The sequence below is a fragment of the Camarhynchus parvulus genome, chromosome 21, assembly GCF_901933205.1.
Source record: "Camarhynchus parvulus chromosome 21, STF_HiC, whole genome shotgun sequence".
NCBI classification, from domain to species: Eukaryota; Metazoa; Chordata; class Aves; order Passeriformes; family Thraupidae; genus Camarhynchus; species Camarhynchus parvulus.
The window spans coordinates 3,574,647-3,592,706 of NC_044591.1; the positions used below are offsets into that span (position 1 = coordinate 3,574,647).

The 18,060-nt window shown below is 41.2% G+C and overlaps 1 protein-coding gene across 2 annotated transcripts in view; it reads left to right on the forward strand.

Moving 5' to 3' along the window:
• PRDM2 (PR/SET domain 2) overlaps positions 1-18,060 on the forward strand; it is a 47,906-nt gene that overhangs the window by 11,873 nt on the left and 17,973 nt on the right. For both annotated transcript variants that reach the window (XM_030963630.1, XM_030963631.1), the window contains 4 exons: positions 1,820-1,937; positions 2,196-2,299; positions 4,574-4,726; positions 9,803-9,929. In XM_030963630.1, the coding sequence (XP_030819490.1) occupies positions 1,820-1,937; positions 2,196-2,299; positions 4,574-4,726; positions 9,803-9,929 (502 nt within the window). The remainder of the gene's footprint in view (positions 1-1,819; positions 1,938-2,195; positions 2,300-4,573; positions 4,727-9,802; positions 9,930-18,060) is intronic.

Sequence of the window (18,060 nt, forward strand, 5' to 3'; positions counted from 1 at the left end):
TTAAAAATAAATTTCCAGTAACCTTTCACTGTATTTCAAAAGTACTCACTAGAAAGTGTTCTTGAATATTACTCAGTAGTTTATTATTCAGTATGTGAAAATTACTATTGTGTCTCTATAGGTAAAAGCCAGAATAATTTCCAAAAAATTAAAGTTTATTTGGAAAAATTTCTCAGTTTAGTCTCTTCCTAAAAATGCGTTCAGAGGTCAAGTATAACATCCTTAATATTAGAGTTGTTCCTGCCATTACAACCAGTGTTTGTTCCTGACCAGAATGATTAGAGTTCCATATCAGAGGGCAGGGAGTTATTTTAGGGCATGTGGTTCAATAAAGGCTTAAATTTCACCATGCACAGTTCATTTGGAATGTGGACAGATTTTATAGGAAACTTTGCATTCTTATAACTTTGAAATTCTGGTGATTTCTATCACAAATTGTGTTTTGTTAATTCTAAGTGGGTGATAGGGAGCAGGTTGTTTTATGACAAGTGTGAGTAGTAATAGTATGGATAATATTATACAAATAACATTGAACCTTGGAGGCTCCATAAAATAGAACTAATCACTTACTGAACAGTAAATAATTTATTAGCTTTATATTACCTATCAAACTTTAATATAAAAATATCTTAAAACTTCTTGTATTAATTATAAGCTGCTGGCTAAAGTTCTGACCTGTTACTTGATGTAGAAAATATGAGTAACATTTATGATACTGAAATAATTACTACTAAAATCCTTTTATTTGCTTTAAAAGCTTAATCTCTATTGCAGTAAATTTGACATGCACCCAGTTCAGTCACCAAGAACTGGAGTGACAGGAGAAGGGGAATGGCTTCATGCAGAGAGTGGGTTTAGGAAGGGTTTGGCTGTGAGGGTGGTGAGCCCAGAGAAGCGGTGGAGGTCCCATCCCTGGAGGTGTCCAGCTTGGATGCTGGGGCTTGGAGCAGCCTGGGACAGTGGAAGGTGTCCCTGTCCATGGCAGGGGTGGCACTGGGTGGCCTTCAGAGATGGGATGTCCCCACTCCAAGGAGGAATCTCCACCACACTGCAAGAAGGGGTGTGTCAGAAGATCCTGTTCACAAGTGGGACTCGGCTTTTCTAGGATGAAAAAAGTGCTGGGCTGTCAGAGAGGTGTCCCCAGGCAGCTTTAGGCAGGTTATCAGCAGTATCCCTTGTCTGTCCCTTTATGGGGAGTTTTGTCAGCTCTGCCACATCTTCTCCTCACCCTTAAAAGGATGCTGAACTTTGGGATTGGTGAGTCTGCCTGGGTTTAGGATTATTCAACACCAAAAGCAGCGTGACCCCACTCCCTTCATTCAGCACTGACAGCTTTGCAAGTAGGGCATTGTGTTACCTTGTTCCAGGCAGAACATCCTGCTGTTGGGGCAGAGTGGGTGGTGTATCCCCAGTGCAGGTTCTTGGGAGTGGTTAATTTACTGCAACACACTCACTTCAATCAGCAGAGCAAGTAACTTTTCAGATTTTTTACTGTACACGCTTCTTGGAACTTAGAGTTTGGTTTTCCCCTAAAGTTACTTTTCAGTCTTTCTCACAAGGGGCACTTTGTCACATAAGGCAAGATAAGAAACTATTTTAGATTGCTTTTGGGGGACTGATTAGGTTGAGTATGCCTGGAAGTCATTCTTTGAAAAAGGGAAATAAATGATTGCTAATATACATGAAATTATCCTCAGTACGGTGAGTTTGGAAATTTTACTTTAATTGCAAGTCAGAAGGTGTTGAAGTTCATGTGGTTTGATCACCTGCTGTGTAGTTGTTTTTGCCTGTTAATGGTGGTTGGCTTTTTGACTTGTAGAACACAAGTGAGTCCCCTGTTGCTGTGGAGACCTTGGATGATGTTCCTGAGCACGTGCTTAGGGGCCTTCCTGAGGATGTGAGGCTCTTCCCATCTGCTGTTGACAAGACTCGGCTTGGTGAGTGCTGCAGCTGTGAAAAGAGAATGAAGGTTTTTAGTGACTCACATAATTTGAGTCGCTGTGAAAGCCTGGTTTCCTCCTTTGCTGGGTAGAGATGATATCTGGTGTATTTGTCTGAAATAATTCCTCTTGGGAAGAGTGGACAGCTCCCCAGTCCAAGACAGACACATATAATAATCTTAAAAATAAGAATTTTAAGTAGATTTGCTTGGAATAACTTAGATTAGTTTTAACTCCTGATATGTGTCTCCTCAGGTGTCTGGGCAACAAAGTCAATTTTGAAAGGCAAGAAGTTTGGACCATTTGTTGGTGACAAGAAAAAAAGATCTCAAGTTAAGAGCAATGTGTACATGTGGGAGGTAAGAAACAGCTTGTAAATGGAAAAATGTGCTTGTCACCAGGTCAATATTGTGTATTTAGCCTTTAATTTTCCAGATATTTTAGAAATAAACTTGATATAAGGTAATTGCCATCTGTTCCTGCCATTACTAATGGTTATTTATAGACACTTGGATAGAACAACTATTCTGAATGACAAAGCTTTATAAACCAGTGGCATTGTTTGAAATTGCTGTATTTCTTACATGCTGTGTGTGGATCACAGTTGCCCTTAAGAGTTTGTTGCTGATCTTTTCTTTGTTGGCTTGAACCCTGAGTGCAACTGAGTGCTGTCAACTGCTTATGAAATCAGGGAAATTAGGAGGATATGGAATTTCTTAAGGAAGCCACATCACTCCTCCTCATTTAGCTGTTTGAAGACCAGCTTTTGGAGTTTTTGTAAGAGTTCTCAAGTGTTGCAGTGTTTCTTGTGCTGGGTTTGCCTTGAAGCAAGTGCTGTCTGGGCAGCTGAACAGCTCTGGAGGCTCCACTGGTAGTCAGGAGACCTTGGATATTATGTAAATAAATTTATATTTCAAAATATAAATGCCATCATCTGGAGCTGAATCCCATTTACAGTCTCTTTAAGGCAGTTCATAACCACTTCCAAAGACTTCTTCAGTCTTTCTGAAGACAAACACAGGACATGGTTTTAGCAAAGTGAATAGTCAAGGAGGGGAGGGGTGGAGGAATAGAATGTTCTGGAACATGGATTTTTAGGCTAAAGACACTGATAATGGTCCTCCATCCTTCTGTCTCCTTGCTTGAAAAAATGGAGCTCCCTGAAACACTAAAAACATACACAGGGCTTAGAGTTAACCTCTATCACAGGAATTGATCTAGGACATTGCTGTAAATGCAAATTACCCTTTAGAAAAGCAGTACAGTTTTCAAGTATAATGTTTGTTGCATTGAGCTCATGCTATCACAAACTCCACTGCATAAGGTATCTCCAGTTTTGATCTGTTACAGGAACATTTGCTGAGATTGAATCAGTCAAGTAAATTATTGACCTTAAAATAGTGTTTCTCAGTGCTGGATGCTGAATGTTCATGGTGGATATTTTTTCAGTTCTGTTTACAATGCAGGTGATAATGGGAACTCTTGTTAGATTCCAGAGTAGTTGTGTGTTGCTTTAATAGTGATTTTAGAGTTAGAAAAAAAGCAGCTAAAATGAGACTGCAACAGTTGGTCTTATATGCTGATACCTGAAACCAGTCCAGAATCTCAACTGTTAGAAAATATGGTTTGTAGAAGGATGGTGGTGTGTAGGAGCAGCTCAGTATATGGACACACAGTGTGGGGAGCAACCTTTTCCACAAGTGTTCCATTTATTTCTTTAGTCAAATTAATTTGAATAAAAAATAAGGCTTCAAAAACTGGCATCTCCAGTCAATTTTAATGGTTTTGAACTGTCATACCAGAGGCTCATTGTGAAAAATACAAGTTGTGTGTGTCAGTATATTCCGCTGTATCTGAGGAGAGAACATATTTTCCTTTTCTACTGGTGAAAAGCCACAGTTGGGAAAGTGAGAACAAGTGTCTGAAAAGGGAGGGAAATGCTGTTCAGAATGACTGGCACAGCTGTGCTGAGTGGGTTTTATTGTAGGTACAGGAATCACTTCAAGTCACAGTGTTGTGGAGAGGAGTTGGAGCTATTTTCTTTCTCACAGTGCACAAGGCCTTTAAACAATGTTCTGTAAGTGAGACTGTAATATTCTGTAAATTAAAAAAGCAAGAAAGTATTTTGGTTTATGGAAAACCCATAATAAAAGATATATAAAATCACAATATAAAAACACAGTAGGTTTATATATATATATATAAATAAAAGTAATCAGTAACTATATTCAGACATATATTCCGTATCTTTTTAGCTCTCCCACAGCATTCTTTGGCTCTTCTCTTCCATTTTAACCAAAAGAATTGCTTTTGCAGTCTCACCTGGGACACTGTTTATGCTTTCATATTGCATAAATTGGTCATTGGTCATAAGAAAGAAACAAAGTTCTCAATAGGTGAACAAGGAGCCACATCATTCTGTGAGCCAGCTAGAGTCTGTATCTTTTAACTTTCTCTCTTCCATCGCGTGGTCATGGGGACAGCCTTGGTGTCCTCCTCGAGAGAGATACAGGGCTTTCCTTATCTTCAAGAACAGCACAAAATGTCTTTCCTACACCTGAGGGGGAACGATTCAGAGGATGCCACATTTTGGTGCTGTGGTGTGAGCAGGTGTCCCTGTGTCTGTCCCACAGGTGTATTACCCCAACCTGGGCTGGATGTGTGTGGATGCCACCGACCCAGAAAAGGGCAACTGGCTGCGCTACATCAACTGGGCACGCTCGGGGAAGGAGCAGAACCTCTTCCCTCTGGAGATCAACAGGACCATTTACTACAAGAGTTTAAAGGTATCACTGCCTGAACAGCTGCTGCTTTGTTTGTTGTCTTTTATTATTAATACTTTTTATTCTGCTTTATTAAAAAGTTTTTTCTTACTGTTTATATATATATTATATATATATTTAAAACTATTTTTATATATAATACATATACATACTATTTATATACATATATATATTATATATATATTTATATTAAACAGAGTTTGAAACGTTTCATGAAACATATTTAAAACACTGCAAATGCTACACATCATTGGTATAAATTCTTATCTGCCAATGCATTTGACATTAGTAAATTCTTATCTGCCAATACATTTGACATCAGATTTACTGTTAAACTACTGGATGTTTCAACACTAGGTCTATCTTATTGGGTAATTGCTGTAGCACTAAATTTGATACACGCTAGAACAATAAACTACACAGTACATAAAACATTTTTCTGTTCTTGTAGATACCAAGACTCCTTCTGCTGAGGATGTTTTTGCAGTGATCAGTTATTTTTATGGTCTGTGCATTGTTTGACAAATTTTGACTGTCAAGACACTTCTCTGGGCAGCTCCATGAAACTAATCCTCATGGTTTTATACCATTTTGGTTTTGTTCAGGAAGTGAGGGGAAGGCAGGGAAAAGGGTGTAATTCCTGGAGCATTTTATCTCCCAAATCAAGAAAAAAATTGGTTTAACTATAATGGTGGAGCATGTTAAGAATATTGTAGCTCTAAAGTATTTTTTGAATCCCTGATCAAGACCTGCTAGCAATGAGTGTGTGTAGCTTGACTTAATTTTTATTTAAAATACTTTTGGGTGTTCTAAACATTTTCTCAACTTTGTATTTAAGTAGAGGTTCACTATTTCCAGCCAGACTGCTGACTTCTCTGCAGTGGTTATTCACAGAGACAGGCTCCCAGTACAACTCTGAGGCCAGCCTTGATTTCTCTAGACACTTTATCTTGGATTTCTTCTGCCTTTGCCCACAGTCCCACTAGGCCATTAGTATAGGTGTGCCTTTGGAGTCACTCTAACATTTTAAATTCCTGCAAATGTTTCAGTCCTGGCAGAGACAAGCATTCACATATTTAAAATTTGTTTATTTGATGGATGATACTGCACTTCAGAAAATAACTGTACTGCTGAAAGAGGCTGAGCACTGCTGACAGAATAACAAATATCTTGTCTCAGCACTGGAATATCCTTTTGTTCCTTTGATTGGTGTCTCTTGCAACTTGATGAATTTTTTCCCAGTCACACCTTACTGCTAACTGAGACAAAGGAAGGCATGTAATAAATAACATTTTAAATGTCCTTATCTCTTGCATATAATGTTAGCATCTCTACACTGCCATTTCAAACCTGCTGGAAATTTACCAGCCCAGATATGAACACATGGTTCTTTCTTGATCTTTATCATAATTCATGAATTTAGGGGAGTTCCACTTGCTGACAAATAAACATCACAAGTTTTATTTACCCCAAAGGAGAATTCAAGTGGCTTGTGTGTAATTTTGTTCTGCTTTACCTTGAAGCATTGAAAGTAAAGTCATGGGGTCCTATTTTTGCCAAGGTTTCCTTTAGCTTTTTGTAGGTTTTTAATTTGTAAATTAAACAGGCTGATTTCCAAGCCTCATTGCTGAAATAACAAAGTCCAAATTTGCTTGGTGCAGAGCCTCCTCAGAACTGTAGAGCTTTAACTTCCCAGTTCCCTGCTCTCCATGAATAGTTAAGGAATGGAATAGAACTTGTGATTGAGCACAAGCAAATGTTTTTCTCTTCATCTTCATCCTTGCTGAAGGGCTGAGGGTGTTTTTTAAGCTGCTTTGCATCTGCTTTCCCCAGGATTGCTGGGTGAGAGCTGTGATATTGCAGGGGGAGCAGCTTAAACTCATGATGCAGTTTCAGCTCTTCCTGCCTCTGCTCATGGGAGGAGCTCTCTCTGTGGTGTTGTTCTGCACACAGAACAAAACTTCTAGAAAAAGTAAAAATTCTAGTTCTAAAAGTTCCAGAAAAAGTAAAATACAGTGAAAACTCAGTTTCAAAAAGTCTTCTGAAGGAGCTTGGCTATGAAACTGTCCCTGATTAAAATGAAATTAATTTGCTTGCAGAAGACTGTTTTGCCCAACAGGTTTATAATACCTCAAGATCCTCCCTGGTACATGGGAGAGAGCAACAAACTGTTGGGTTATAGAGTGTGAATGTCAGACTGCTCACTTGGGTTAGGTTTGGTGAGATGAGGCCACACCCAGGTGCAGAAGCACAATATCACAGTAAAATGCTGTGTCTGTGGTGAAAAATGGAAACTGATGAGGTTGGGCAGGCAAATGCCTATCTCAGTCTGTACAAGGCACATTAGAATGCTTGAATGTGCACAACTAACTGTGCTAGAACCTCTGAGGTTACTTAGGTTAGGTTAATAACTTGTTGGGATATTACTCTTGAAAATAACAAATTTTGAACTTACTGTAAACCTTTTGAACAGGAAATACTCAGATTAAGGATGGTTAAACGTTGATTATTAACCTAATCAACCTTTCCAAAATTCATACCTTTTTAGCCAGGCTGTCCCAGTCTGACACTGCTGCACCAAGGATCTGTAGGGAATAGTTTGGAGGAGGTTGGGTTGTGGAGTTGTCACAAGGAGGAGAAGTGGTGGTACAAGTGGCTCTTGCTCAGTGTAGTCCTGCTCTATGAGGGAGCAGCTTTAACTGTCTGGTTTTGAAGCTGCTGCTGCATCTCATTTTAGAAGCACAAGGTTATAGGGCTTAATTGAGATTCTAGAGCAGTCACAATAAAACTAAATTCATCAAGTTCAACGTTAGCTCCAGCCATGCAGCCAACAAATTACATGTTCATTGCCACCCTGTGTTTGCATTGCCTGAAACCACATCCAGATCTTTGTATTTTTTTAGATGATAAGGGGTTTTTTTTTGCATCAGACAACCCTGCTGCATTGCTTGCTGCTCACCAGCTCCAAGGCCATGCAAATAATTTTGCCTCTATTTATCCTATCAGGCCTCTGGAATTCAAGGAAGCCAAGCCATAGGCTTTGCTTATGTTATAACTTACTCTTCCCTTGACTGTTGGGATCTTGCACCTCTTGTTGTTCCAGTGTCTGGGGGTATGAGGATAATTATCACCTTTATCATGTGCTGTGAGACCCACTAAAAATGGGCTGTAGAAGAAAGAAATCCTAATTTTCTTCTTGCTACAAAATTCCCCTTTGGCTTCAGACTGGAAATAATAATCTGAGGACACCCTTGGCTCTGATGCCATGACTGAAAATAGGATCTGGTCTCCACCATCCCTGTGTTCATTAACCCTGAAAGAGGGGAATTGAAGTTAAGGCATTTCAATTTTTCTTGGTTTTGGGTAAAATGCTTCAGGAAATGGAGAAACAATGAGGAAGATTTAAAAAGTTAAAATCTTCAGTCTGCCAGCTTGGGGATGTAGTAGTTTGAATCTGATATTTGAGGGAGTGCTTGAAATGAACTGATCAATAAAGTTTCTTTTGTTGGCAGTTCTGGGAGTATGAGTAGCATTTGCAGTGATGCCCATTTGACTGATTTAGTCTGTGATTTTTTTAAAATCTTGATTAAAAAGAATAGAAATAATCAATTTGGAATGGCAAGCAAACCTTTGATTTTTGTGGTGGATTTATGAAACATGTTGTAATTATCTGTATTCTGTTAACCCCCTGTGACAGTCTTTTCCTGGATCTTTAGAATTTTTTCCAGATCCCAGCTGTAGTGGCTGCCTGAGCAGTAACTTATTATTATATTATAATTAATTAATGCTATTTAATGCTTTGTATAAAGTAGGTATGTTTGTCCCAACATGGCTGCTCTCTGGAAAGAATTAACAGTGAATATCCAGAGTGAGCGCTGGGATTTAAATCAGTGTCACTATTTGAGGAAAAAACACAATTTGGGACATTACAGCTGGAAAATTCATGCAAAAAATAATAATAATAGCAACTTTATATGAATTATTAATACAAAGACCATATTAATAATTAACTATAGTAATATTAACTAAAACTGTATTAATATTACCTCTGTATTGTCAGGAACTGTAGTGATGGGCCAAAGAGCAATGGATACAAATAGAAAGAGGGGAAATTTGGGGTTGATGATAAATTCTTCCCTGGGAGGGTGGTGATGCCCTGGCACAGGGTGCCCAGAGCAGCTGTGGCTGCCCCTGGATCCCTGGCAGTGCCCAAGGCCAGGCCGGACAGGCCTTGGTGGGTTTTTTTTTGTTTTGGTTTTTTTTTTCCCTGTGATTTTTGGATTTTTTGGTGATTTTCGTCTTTTTTTTCTGATTTTGACTTTTTTTTTTTTGTAAGTTTTTTCTTGTCTTTTATTTTTGCCATTTTTAGGGTTTATCTTTTATTTTGGTATTTTTCTGGTCTTGGGTCTTGTCACTTTTGTGGAGTATTTCTGTGTTTTCCTGTTAATTTTTTGGGGGGTGATTTTTTAAATGATATTTTGTGTTCTGGGGGTTGTGTGTGTGTGTTACAATCTGTGAGGGGGTTTTGGGGTTGGTTTTGGGATGGTTTTGGCGTTGTTTTTGGGGGTGGTTTTGGGGTGTTTCAGTGCTGTTCTCTGTGTGTGTGTGTGTTACAGTCCATGATGGGGTTTTGGGTTGTTTTGGGGGTGGTTTTAGGGTTCTTTTGGGGTGTTTTTGGGTGTTCCAGTGCTGTTCTCTCTCTCTCTCTCTGTGTGGGTGTGTTACAGTCCATTATGAGGTTTTGGGGTTGTTTTTGGGTGGTTTTGGAGTGCTTTTGACTGTTTTGTGTGTGGGGTGCTGTTCCTTGTGTGTGTGTTACAGTCCATGATGAGTTTTGAGGTTGTTTTTGGGTTGTTTTGGGGCGGTTTTGGCTGGTTTGTGTGTTCGCTGCCGTTCCGTGTGCGCCCGGCGCGGCCCGTGGCGCTCCCTGCACTGCGCCCTCCGCCCGGCAGGGGGCGCGCGGGGCGGCGCCCTCGAGGCTCGGCGGGAGCAGCGCCGTGGGCGCCGCCGCGGCCGCTCCCCGCCCCGCCAACAACGCGCGCTCTGATTGGCCGCGCGCCCTGTGTTGTGTCCCGGCAGCCAATCGCGGCGGGAGAGGAGCTGTTGGTGTGGTACAATGGCGAGGACGACCCGGCGATAGCGGCCGCGATCGAGGAGGAGCGAGCGAGCGCCCGCAGCCGCCGGCACTCCCCGAAGGCTCGCAGAGGTACGGAGCGCACCGGCCCCGCCGCCGCCAGCGCGCGGAGCAGCCCGGCCTGCGGCCGCCGTGACCTTCCGCGGCCCGAGACAGGAGGGTGGGGAGGGCCCGGCCCGGCGCGGCCCGGCCGGCGGCGCCGCGGGCGGAACGTGGAAGTTGCGGCTGGAAAAGTTGGGAGAGGCGGCGGCGGGCAGGGGGAACGGCCCGCTCCGCCCGCGGGGCCGCGGCGGCCGCTGCGATCCCGTGCGGGGCCGGGGCCGAGCCCGCCGCAGCCTCGGTGCCTACTTGGGAAGGGGAACGGAGTCCGGGGCCGGCCCGATCCGTCCCTGGGAGAGCGAGCTGAGCTCGGGGCTGCTCCCATCGCTCCTTGGGAAAGCGAGCGGAGCTCGGGGTGCCCCGATCCCTCGTTGGGAAAGGGAACGGATTCCGGGGGGCTCTGATCCCTCCTTGGGAAAGCGAGCTGAGCTCGGGGCTGCTCCCATCGCACCTTGGGAAAGGGAGCGGATTCTGGGGCCGCCCCGATCCCCCACCGGGAAAGCGAGCGGAGCTCGGGGCCGCCGCGATCCATCCCTGGGAAAGCTGAGCTCGGGGTGCCCCGATCCCTCCCTGGCAAAGTGAGCTGAGCCCGGAGCTGCCTTGATCCATCCTTGGGAAAGGGAGCTGAGCTCGGCGCGCCGCGATCCCTCCGTGGGCAGCGGGAGCTGAGCTCAGGGCTGCCCCGATCCCTCCCTGGGAGGCTGAGCCCGAGCCCGAGCCCGAGCCCGGAGCTGCCCCGATCCCTCCCTGGGAGGCTGAGCCCGAGCCCGAGCCCGGAGCTGCCCCGATCCCTCCCTGGGAGGCTGAGCCCGAGCCCGCGGCCGCCGCGGTCTCTCCTTGGGCAGCGGAGCCGAGCCCGGGGCGGTCCCGCTGTGGAGGTCGGGGAGCCGAGCTCGGGGCCGCTCCGATCCTTTGGGAAGGGGAGGCTGAGCCCGGGTTTGGGGTACGTCAGTCCAGCCAGATGAAGAATTCCCCTCCTGTTCTTTCCCTGCGGTTTTTAATTTCTTGTTGTTTCTAGGCCGATTTGCTGGTTCTGGAATTTTGCAGGATGGGAATGGCTGGTCCTGGCTGACTTGGGCTGGGGAGGGAGGCTGGGACAGAGTTCGGGGTGGTATAAACGCGTTATTCCCTCTGTGAATATGTATGTCAGAGCAGACATCCATTATTTTTTCCATTACTAATTCAACAGCAGGGATTTTTAGAGTGCGTGTGCCTCCACGCGTGGCCTTATATAACTGACATTTTGCCTAACGTTTTAGGCCAAAATCATAACAAAGCCTTGAGTTACAGGGACTAGATATAAAAAAAGGAAATATTCAGTTGCAGCACAGATGTATCAATTCCTCTTGCATGTATGTAAGTATGTACATTTTGGAGTATGTACATTTTGATATTCTCTGGAAGCTACAAATGAACAAAGATAATATTTTAAGAAGCATCATTATAATTTTTCAAACTTAAAATGCAGGGCCTGATCTTACAGGTAGTGCAGTTGACTGGAACTCAGATTGGAAACAAGGTCAGATATTAAAAACATTATTTTCTAAGTATTTTATTTGAGATTGAGGAGAGGGGACTCTCGTGCAACACAATTAGTTATTTTGAATAGTACTTCATAGGTTAAGGAAATACAAACCGAAATTCAAGCACTGAGGTTTATTTTATAATGAAAAAGCATATTTAGCACATATATAAGCAGCACTTGGTAAATTACAGGCTGTATTACATTTTTTTCCTAAATCTGCATTATCTTAGCACATGGAATTTGTGTGCCTGTGATTTACCTGAAAGGCTAGAAAAACAACCTTCAAGAATTTGATTATATGATAAATCAGAAAAGCCAGACAGAATAATTTCTGAGGTTATTTTTCATGGCATAGAAGTTTGATTTGCATTCATGAAGTTATAGGTAAATATACCAGTAAACTAATTTGGTTTCTGGGTTTTGATTTTGTGCTCTTGTGTAGGTTTCGTGTTTTAACTGTTATGGATTTTACAGATTTCATAATTAGGAACATTAAATCTTTTCCCCCTTTTTATAAACACAAGCTCCTTGCAATCCAGCAAAAACCAACTCCAAGCACAAAATTCATTAAGCATTTGAGAATAACCAAGAATAATCTATTTATGGAGTTATAACCTTGCCTCATGAAGCAGAAAGACCAAATTCTCAGTATTTAGTTGATTTAAATTGTTAGATTAAAGTTTCAGCTGTAAAATGATAAGGCAATTCATTAAATATTTTAAAATTTTATAGTTCTGTTTTTCACAGGTTTCGTTGGATTTTTTTTTTACTTTGCATTTACTCTCAGTTTTTTAGTGTTTGTTGTAACATCTGCTAATATTTGCAATTCACAGCAATCTTTTTTCAAGAAATATACACTTCTTTTCCCTGCAGATTTGGTAGCAGTAGCTGCAGTGAGGATGCCAGAATGGTTTCTGCTCATATCTCTGCTTTTGTAGATTCAGCTGTATCCTTGGATGGGGATGCTTCTTAACCCTAGACTTGAGGTTTGGGGAAATACAGGAAATTATGATGAACATGATTGAAAAGTAATTAATTTAAAAGTAGATAGTTCTGATTATATGATAAAAAAAGATAGGAGGAGAAAGACTTTTTGTGAATTAACTTTATGCATGTGAAAAATTGAGTCAGTATAAGTTAATATTTGAATTAAATAGCAATTTAAGAAACTTGCTAGAGGAGCTCCTCCAGAGGATTGTGAAATTTGAATTCATTAGTGACCTAAACAGATCAATAAATTTTTAAAATTTTATTTTGCCCTATGTTGAACACTTACATATTGAGAAGAAAATATAACCAAGTAAGCATTGTTAAATTCTAGCAACTGTGAATGAGTGTGTCCTTTAGGAACACATTTTCTAGAAAAGTGACAGTTCAATACCTTAGGAATGACTGGACAAGACATTATTTGAGAGGTGTATTATGATAGAGACCATGTATCATGGTTATTTTTAAATTTTATTTTGGCCTATACAGTTGCACACTGTTATCTTACATATAGAGAAGAAATAACCAAGTAAGAATTGTTAAATTCTAACAACTGTGAGTGAGTGTGTCTAGAAAAGTAAAGTGACAGCTCAATACCTTAGGAATGACAGGACAAGACATTATTTGAGAGGTATATTATGATTTAGTGATACAGACCATGTAGTTATTAGATAAAACTTTTGATTATTCTATGTTCAGTAAAACAAATATCCTTTTGAATTTTTAATGCATCTTAGGTCTTATGCTTGAACATAAGTTAGATATTAGATAGATGGTTTAGGTTAGAGTTTAGATATTTTTCATTTGACAGATCACCTTGTTCTGCCATCTGTGTAATGAGCCCTTGACAGAAGAGGTGCCCATCCCACAGGTATTTAAAATGGGCTGTTTTACCCAGTCAGTCAGGGGAGGCTTTCACTGCTCCCCCAGGTTCATGTTGCTGGAGAAATCCTCTCTCTGTATGAAGGGTGGAATTCTCTGTGCTGTGAGTCAGCCTGAGTTGGCAGAGGCTGAAGCTGTGAGATGTGGCTGAGCCTGGAGCTGCCCAGGAGGTGCCCACAGAGCTGCTCACCCTGACCTTGAGCTGCCCTGTGTGCCATGATCCCTGACACAAGGACCATAATCTGCTTTAGGTGGATCTAGGATGGCACCTGGCATTTCTTCCAGGTCCCCATCTCCCTCCTGCATGGTTTTGGGTTTGTGTTCTGCATTCAAACTGCTTTGTAGTCCCCAGGTGTTGGTGTTTGATGGCTCCTGCCTGGCTTGGCTGTAGCTTTTCTTAGCTGGAATAAATCTCCTACATCTTCCTTCTACCATGCACAGCAGCTCAGGAATCCTGGAGGAAAAAAGCACTCTTTGCATTTGCTTTCATGCATTGGAACAGTGTGATGTTCCTAATGTGCATTTGAGGTGTAGAAAGAAATTTAGTAGGCTGGCAAGGTATTGAGAGGGATGGGAATGCAACCTGCAAAAAGGAAAACCTGAACTTGAAGCTGGGTACCATCAGAGATTTTTATCAGAACCAAGCTGTTACTGCTGCCTTAACTACACAGTTCAGAGCCAGCAGCTGTCAGTGCATGGCCAACAATAGCTGAGATTAGTTTTTTTGTTTCTTTTGCATTTTCTGAAATTTTTTGTTGTTGTTATTAAATGTTTATCATTGTTTCTCCCAGGTTGCAGTTAATGTGCTGCCTGCCAAGCTTGTAGGGAAATGTGCTCAATCAAATGCATTAGCACAAGATCTTTCATTAATTCTCCTTCTAAGGAAATTAAAAAGAGAACAGCTTGGGTTCACTTTGCAAGTTGGGCTCATGTGTCCTTGAGAGGAGTAGTGTTGGTTTTTTATTGTGTCATCCAGGTGTTTCTTGCTTTTCATATGACAGGAATAATTTGTAGCAGTGAGCAGTAACATCAACATTGTTTCCTTTAGAAAGAGCACATGAAGCTTCTGGCTTCAGACTCAGTCTTTCTGAAAAAAAGTAACTTTTCAGTAGCTAAAGTATTTTTTTTAAGGAAAAGATGACTAATCAATAGATGGTCATACATAAAGATATCCCATGTTTTTATCAGGCTGTAGTCTGCTTTCAGGCTGCATAGGCTCCAAAGTGTGATCAAACAAAGCTACAATCTCATTTCTGTTGTGGATTATGTGGCACATCAAAAGTCTGGTTTTGAAGGAAGAAAGACACTGATGTTACTCAGGATGAAAGCTTTTCTTGCTCCATGCTTCGAGTAATTTCTCTGAAACAGCCTTTTTTGGGAGAGAAGAGGACAGTGTTTTGTTTTCCTGTGCTTGTTTCTGTCTCTGGAGGTGCTCAGGCCCTCTCTGTGTTCCCCTCGTGTCCAGCAGCTCTGGGGCTCCTCAGTGAGAGCTGTGGGCGCTCCTGGGAGCTGCACTGCTGCTATCAGGCTCTCCATGGGGGGAAATATTCCATTTCATTCTTCCAGAAGCATATGCTGCATAGTGCAGCTGGAGTGGGTTGTGAAACCAAGTGACCTCTCAGCCACAGTTGTGTCAACTCCTGAAATATTTTGCTATTGTAGTGCAGGCAGAGCACCTGCACCAGGGTCACCTGTGTCCTGGACAGCCCCTGGTGATTGTTCAGTGTGGTTTTAAAACCTCAAACCATTGCTAATAAATCTTTTAAAGCTTTGTTACCTTAAATGGTTCTATTACTAGTGTTGCTGCTTCCCATAGTTCTTACTGGGCTTCAGGCAGAGCATGACCTGTAGGGGTACTCATAATAACTGACCCAGAGGCAGTGTGAGGTGAAGGTGGGTGAATTAAAATCAGTTATTGGCTGTTAGAAATAATTATTGTGCCTTGGTTTATATCAGGCTGAATGCAAAGTGCAACTTCAGGCTTCTGCTTCTCACATGTAAATAAACTGTGTAATCCTGAAAGTCAGTGTTTTTTCTCTTGTCTGAAAGTGTGACTGTTGCTGAAACAGTGTCAGATTGCTGCTGGGGAACATGAACATGTAGGGATGAAATAAACAGGTTAAATTCTGTGATAGTAGAAATCCTTGCAGTTTTGGGTTTTTTTTTTTTAATAATTTCTTAGGCATTCTCATGTAGTTCCAAATAATGAGCTGTATGTGAGAGTGCCATAAATATGCATCCTGTTTATAAAAGGTGGGCCTTGGATTGCCATCTTGGATGTCATCCCAAATGGAAATCATGATCAAGTGATGCTGTGATTGTCTGCTCTTTAAGTTACCCAAATTTATTAGGTTTGTACTTGACTAAGTTTAAAAGTTTGTTTCTAAACAGAAAAGAGCTTGCAAGAAAAATGATTGTGTATGAGTTGGAATGTAGCTTATAGAGGGATGTGCAAGTTGTGCATTTGTAGCAAGGATATCATGAAATGATATTGTTATCTAAGCTCTATTTTCAATAACTTTAATGAAAAACTCAGATAGGAGCTCAAGGCTTCAAAATTTCCTAACCAATGACTGGGAAAAGACAATGGAGGAAGGAAGAAGTCATCAAGATCATCTGGAACAAAGTCTTAAAATGGAATTGACTTTGATTTCCCCAAATCACATTGATTTGCAATAAGGTTTATACAACTCCAGTTCAGAAGCACCATTTGGGATGCCAAGGGACCATGTCTCTGATGGAAGCATCTGTCTGGAGAGTGACTCAGGCATTTGGGGTCTTCTAAGCAGTGCAAGTTTTCTTTTAACCCCCATAAATGGGGGCCTTTGAAAGGGAGACTTGTATTACTTTAAATTCCCATCTTCACCTCTGCAGCAGTGCCCCCAGTTCCTGGGACAGCTGCTCTGGACTTTCAGAACAGCCAAGTGAAACTGGTGTCACTCATTCCAGCCTTGCTCCTGCCTATGGATTTAAGAATGGGGGAAAAATAAGCTTTTATTTCAGGAATTAAAAAATAAATTACCTGTATTTAAGAAAATAAAAAATTCAGCCCTGAGTTGCCTGTGTTGGCCCCTTAAACTCTGTGTTTTTAAGTATAAACTTTTGGAAGTACTACAAGCACCTTGCACACTCTGTTACTTTATCTCTGTGGGGTTTTTGTGTTTGACTTAAAATAACAATCTGGCCTTCATGGTTGTTACAAGTTGTACTTCTAGCTACTAACTTAGTTCTGCTTAAAGCAGATGTATGTAGTTACCTAACAGAATAAAAATCCTTGGGTTGTTTGGTAGCTCTGATTCTAAAGTGTTCTGTGTTTTTTTGGAATTTTTACATTTTTAGTCACACTTCCTTAGACTGCTTTTCTCGAGTTAAAAAAGTAAAATATATCTAGACCACAGTTGTGGCAATTCCCAGCAAATTTGCTAATGCTGTCTTCAGTTACATAATCCACAGTGGGAAGTGAAATAAGGCACCAGGCAACTTTCTATTATTAATCCATTTTTTCTTTCAGTTGATCAGGATTAGCTTTGAAGCAAGGAGTGACCTGGAAGAAAAGCTGTTTGATATTTCGCTGCTATTTTTTTAAAAATAATCCACTGCATTTGGAAATTCTCCTCCTTTCTTAGTAAATACTGTTTTGATTTTCCTGAAAATAAGTTGCTATTGAAATACTGGTTTCCTTGTAGAAATATTTATTGTATTGGGATTTTCCAAGACTTTCTTAGACCATTTTCTTCTGACTCATAGAATTGTTTAAATACTTCTGTGTAGAAGATGTGGAGAAAATTTGGTGATTGCTTTTTTAGGGAAGAGCTTTGGGATAGATTTGGAGGATTTGCTCCAAAATAGGAAGGGGATGAATTCCTGCAGAGTAGACTGGCACTGTTTTCCAGAGACAAACAAGTGCTTTTGTTTTCTGTTCCTTCAATATTTAGTGATTTAGAGTTGACCTGTTGCTTACAGAATATAAGAGAACAAACTCAATGAGCTACTGCCTGCCTTACATCTCAGTAAATCTGGGTGCCTTTTGCTCACATGAATTATCCTTTCTTGAATTGCTTTGTGTTCCCTCATTAAGCCAAGGCTTTACCAGCCACTGTTGCTCTTTCTGTGGTTTCCTGACCCTCCTGTGCAATCTCCCACTTCAGGGTTTCTTTCCCAGTTGGAGGCTCTGGGGATTATGGTGGATGCAAGGTAAAGTCAGTTATTGACTTTCAGTGTATTCTTATTTTATTTGTCTCCTGCTTGAACCGTCTTTTTATTTAGGGAGGGCTTTAAGTTCTTGTAGTAAGAATCTTGTGTATCTCTTAATAGTTTCTGTTGCCTTTCTCTATATTTTTTTTAATGCATTATCTTTTCAAAACATTAGATCAGAATGAATGTGAATAATATTGTATCATTAGCTGTACGGAACTTTTTAATTGCAATTTACCATAATTTTGCATTGACCATTTATTTTACTTGCATTATTTACAGGGAATATCTTGTAGTGAGGTCTTATCAGCAGATGCCCCATGTAGTTTATTGTGCAGTGGTGAACAAGCACGTTTAACTTAACTTCAGGAGGGTGCACACAAAGTTTTGGTAGCTGCTTTATTCATGGAAGACATGCAGACTCCATTTGAGTGAGTGGCTGAGAGCTCTTTAATTGAAATCTCCTTCAGAAGGTAACTTGTGTTTGTCACCTCTGAAGATTCCCACATTGCTGCA